The 4,224-nt window shown below is 44.4% G+C and overlaps 1 protein-coding gene across 2 annotated transcripts; it reads left to right on the top strand.

Moving 5' to 3' along the window:
- Nucleotides 1-271: 271 nt before the first annotated feature.
- LOC124687304 (GATA transcription factor 17-like) lies at nt 272-3,560 on the top strand. Of its 2 annotated transcripts, none has more exons than XM_047221094.1 (7): nt 272-718; nt 818-904; nt 998-1,110; nt 1,200-1,328; nt 1,943-2,048; nt 2,828-2,899; nt 3,183-3,560. In XM_047221094.1, exons 1-7 carry the CDS (start codon nt 287-289, stop codon nt 3,291-3,293), a joined length of 1,050 nt encoding a protein of 349 aa, XP_047077050.1. In that variant the 5' UTR covers nt 272-286; the 3' UTR covers nt 3,294-3,560. The 2 variants fall into 2 exon arrangements, with proteins under 2 accessions (XP_047077050.1, XP_047077049.1); XM_047221093.1 differs by having other exon boundaries at nt 3,180-3,560.
- The last annotated feature ends 664 nt before the right edge of the window (nt 3,561-4,224 follow it).

Raw genomic sequence — 4,224 nt, 5'->3', positions numbered from 1 at the left:
CAAGGACTATAACTAAACTCTTACCAAAGTTGGAGGGTTAAAAACAGACTTTCTTCAAAGAAAGAGGAAATTGTTTTTTCTTTTTTGCGATTATTATACCTCATGCCCCACCTGTCATGCCCTGAATTCTTGGCGTGCGGTTGAAAAGAGAGCAGCGAAAAAGTAGTACAAATCGAACGGCCAGAATAACCCACACGCGCGTCACCGTCCACAGACTGCGGCAAATAGATCCGAGGCTCCTCCTAGGGTTCCACCCCCATCGTCCGATCCGATCCCGTCCCCCACCATGAGCGGCCACCACGACGCCACCAAGCCATACCAGCCCCGCCGCGGCCCGGAGCGCCCCCCGCCGGAGCAGCCGGTCGGGGAGGAGGAGGCGGCTGCTGCGGCGGCGATGGCCGAGCTGCAGCCGGAGCCGGGGCCGATGGAGCAGTACGAGCCGCATCTCGAGCACGAGGAGGAGGGGGAGGAGGAGGAGGAGGAGGAAGAAGAAGAGGGGGAGGAGGAGGAAGGAGAGGAAGGGATCGAGTACGGGTACGACTATGGCACCGGGGAGGCCATCTCGATGGACGCGGAGGGGGCAGCAGCAGCAGCGGCGGCGGCGGGGCAGCACGAGGCGATGGCTCCGACGGCCGGCGTGCAGCAACCTCTGCCGCAAACGCTCACGCTCTCGTTCCAGGGCGAGGCGTTCGTCTTCGAGAACGTGTCCGCCGAGAAGGTGCCGCCTGTGATCCCTCCCCGGCGTTTTTCTGTCTCTTGCCCACCCTGTCCCATGTGCTTAATTAGATTGCTTTGAATTTGGTTAACTACTACGCAGGTGCAAGCAGTGCTCTTGCTGCTCGGAGGAAAGGAGCTCCCACCAGGATCAATCCCGGGGCCGTCGTCTTCCTCGCCATACAGAAAGGTTAGACCTCTCTCGGTGAGCTGTGCCATTTATCCGTTGAGAAACTTCCCTATCATGTGGTGCTGATGTTATCGAGTGTATTCTCTGATACAGGCCATTAACTTTTCACACCGTATGGAATCACTGATGAGGTTCCGCGAAAAGCGCAAGGAGAGAAACTTTGATAAGAAGATCCGATACTCTGTTAGGAAGGAAGTTGCGCATAGGTACAGTGCTAGCTTGGTGAACATACAAGTCAGCTTCGCCCTTTGTGTACCGTGTTATGATGCCATACATACTTCTTCCACATTTGCAGGATGAAGCGCCATAAGGGTCAGTTTACATCGTCAAAAGCAAAGGCCGAAGAAGGCACATCTGGTGTGACTAATTCAGATGGTTCAACAAATTGGGGTGCAGTGGAAGATCGGCCTCAATCTGCTTCTGTGTAAGTATGCAAACAGCTTTACTATGTTTGATACTCTCTACTAGTGTATATATGGGTGCTTGAAATTGCTTTATCTTGACGATTCTATAAGTTAAGAAGGAAGGAAGGATGATATTTGCATACAAACAGGTGCTCTATACAGATTGTGAATGATCCTTGTATTGTTGGAAATTAGCTTTGGTGTGATATCCCATATGCCTATAACCAGGAGTTTGCTGTGTACAAACGAAATTGAATCTTGTGTTTACTGATCTGGACTAATGTTGTTAGTTGCCTGGCTTCTCATTGGATCCACATCACCCTCTCATACTCTTGTGCCTCTAGAAGGTTATATTCCACCAGCTCATGATGCATAGAACTGAACTCAGTAAATCAAAATGCAAAACTTAAAGACATGCATCGCTCGCTGTTACTAAGTCTAGCACTTCTATCTCATCCTTTCTTGCTAGTTGATTGTTACTTGTCGAAAAATTAGCTGGTATTGTTGAAAGTGCTTCTGATCATTGAATGATAGTAGATGCTTCCTGCACACTTGTTTTTATATTATACGTTTTATTTGATGCCGCAACTCGCTTCAGAATACAAAACGGTAACAGTTCTTCCAATTCTTTCAGATGTCAGCATTGTGGTATTAGTTCAACATTGACACCTATGATGCGTAAAGGACCGAATGGAACAAAGACTTTGTGCAATGCATGTGGACTAATGTGGGCAAACAAGGTAATTAAATGCTTGAGGGTGTTGTGTTAGTATGTTTCTAGATCTTAGTGCTTGTACCAATATTGATAGCAGGTTGTGTCATTGCACAGCCTATATTATATAGTAAAGAAGCCTTGTCCCCTTTAACATTAATAATATGAGACTATCTCTTAGTTGTCTAGAGCCCATCTGTTACAAAATATTCTTCGGTATGATCTGTTATGTCAGATGCTAATGCTCTGACACCATGTAACTTGTTTTTTTGGCTTTATTATCGCTTATAGGCAACAGTGTGTTTGTTGTCTTTCCTCGTATACCAAGTGATAAGCTACATGTTGTAAGTAATTTGTTTCCAGCTATAATCTGGTTTGTAATTTGAGCTGTAGAGAGCATTTTTGAAGGATTTTTTCAAGAAAAACTAAGTAAAGAACTGATAATACATCTCAGATCTTATCCCACCTGTACTTCCCATCTTGAAACACTGAGTATATATATATAATCATGAAATTTTAACACCCTCGAAAGGCTTTCGTCTGCCTAATAGCTTGGTTTTGAACTTTTGAAGTTTGAAATCCCTACCTTGCATAGGAGTGTTGTTGTATTTATCTTTCAGAAAGGGGAGGGCTTGTCAGATTCACATTATGCTGTTTTATATATGCCATTCTTTTCACGATTACTACTTGAGCTACATGATGTTATACAGCGAAAATCCTCACAATTTTAGCATACCTCATGCCTGACTTTGTAATATTGATATTGTGATGTTAATGCATCTTCTCCAACGTGTTTGACCTTCCTAGGGTTTCTTGAGAGATGTCACGAGAAGTCCTCACGTGCCTTTGCAAGTAGTGCCACCAGCAACCAATGACGCTGTAAGTCACTGATTCTCTGCTTCCATTAGATTGACAACCTGCATTATCAGAGTTGATACACAGAACCTGAAATTGGAGTTGTGCATATACCGTTTTGTGAACTGGAGTTTTACATGAAACTACAGCAAATATACATGTTCCTATTGGACTTAGAGTGCTAAGCTTTTTTTTTTGAAGTACACAAATTATATGTTCAGATTTTTCTTACAATAAGGAGTCTCTTTCTTGATTTTTGGCCAGTTCAGTTATCTTACTTGACACTAAATGTCGTACCCTGCAGCAGAATGGAACCGCGGGAGCACCAATCTCCGAGCAGGAAACTCTCGCACTAGAAGCACCACCACCAGCTCCTGCTCCTGCTCCTGCTCCTGATGCCAATGGCCATGATTCATAGCCGTCAGGTGATGGATTCTTCAGAGGAGGACGCTGCATAAAAACTGGAGGCTTTGCCATATGGCACATTATGGACGTACTGATGAGCTTACTTTCTTGCTGCATGTGTAGATAATAGTATATAGGTCAGACATTTGAATCTTTCACAGATGACACTGTTAGCAACAGCGACATCCTCTACTGTATGGTTGCTTTGCTGTTTTAAAATCGTATGAGATGATACTGCGCCTGTTAGACAAATGACCCGAGGACAAGATTTTCTTATTAACTATACATGAATATGGTTATACCCATATTTTCCTTTTGTTCCCTTATAGTTAAGGGCTTAGATAATAAAATAAGAGCCATTAGCCCCTGTGCGAACTTACCCATATTTTCCCTTTTGCTCCACTATGATCCTGCCCTAGCTTTGCCATTTCCGTTAACAACTATGGCTTGTTTGGATTCAGAGTTTTTTTAGAACTTGTTTCCCCTAAACATGGTTTCTGGTTTTAAAAAAGTAAAAGGTCTCGCGAAGAAAGTAATCCTATTTAACCACTATATTGTTGGGAGCATAAGGAAATAGAATAATCGTGAATTTGGGTAACTGGCCAAGCTGCTAGAGTAGTGATAAATTATGAAAGTTTGTCGTTTCCGTACAACTCGCTTTCCAGAACACCAGGATTTTGTGTTTTGGGGCAGACACGTAATTATCATTTCTTAAATGAGTTTGTTGTGTATTTGACTTCTAAGGGCATCTCCAACATCACGACGCATTTCGCACGCCCAAAATGTCCGCGGGCGTCCATTTGCGTCGCCGGGCGGACGCTGAAATGGTCGTGCGTCCGTTTGCGCTAGGGTGGCTCCAGCGGGCCGACACATTTCCAGCGTGGGCCAGTTTAGTTTCAGAAAAGAGCAAATTAGCTCTATTTGCAGGAAATAGAAGTCTCAAA

Source organism: Lolium rigidum, chromosome 2 (genome assembly GCF_022539505.1).
Source record: "Lolium rigidum isolate FL_2022 chromosome 2, APGP_CSIRO_Lrig_0.1, whole genome shotgun sequence".
Lineage (NCBI taxonomy): Eukaryota > Viridiplantae > Streptophyta > Magnoliopsida > Poales > Poaceae > Lolium > Lolium rigidum.
Note: the sequence above shows the minus strand (reverse complement) of the source record. Positions and strands in the feature narration are given on the sequence as shown.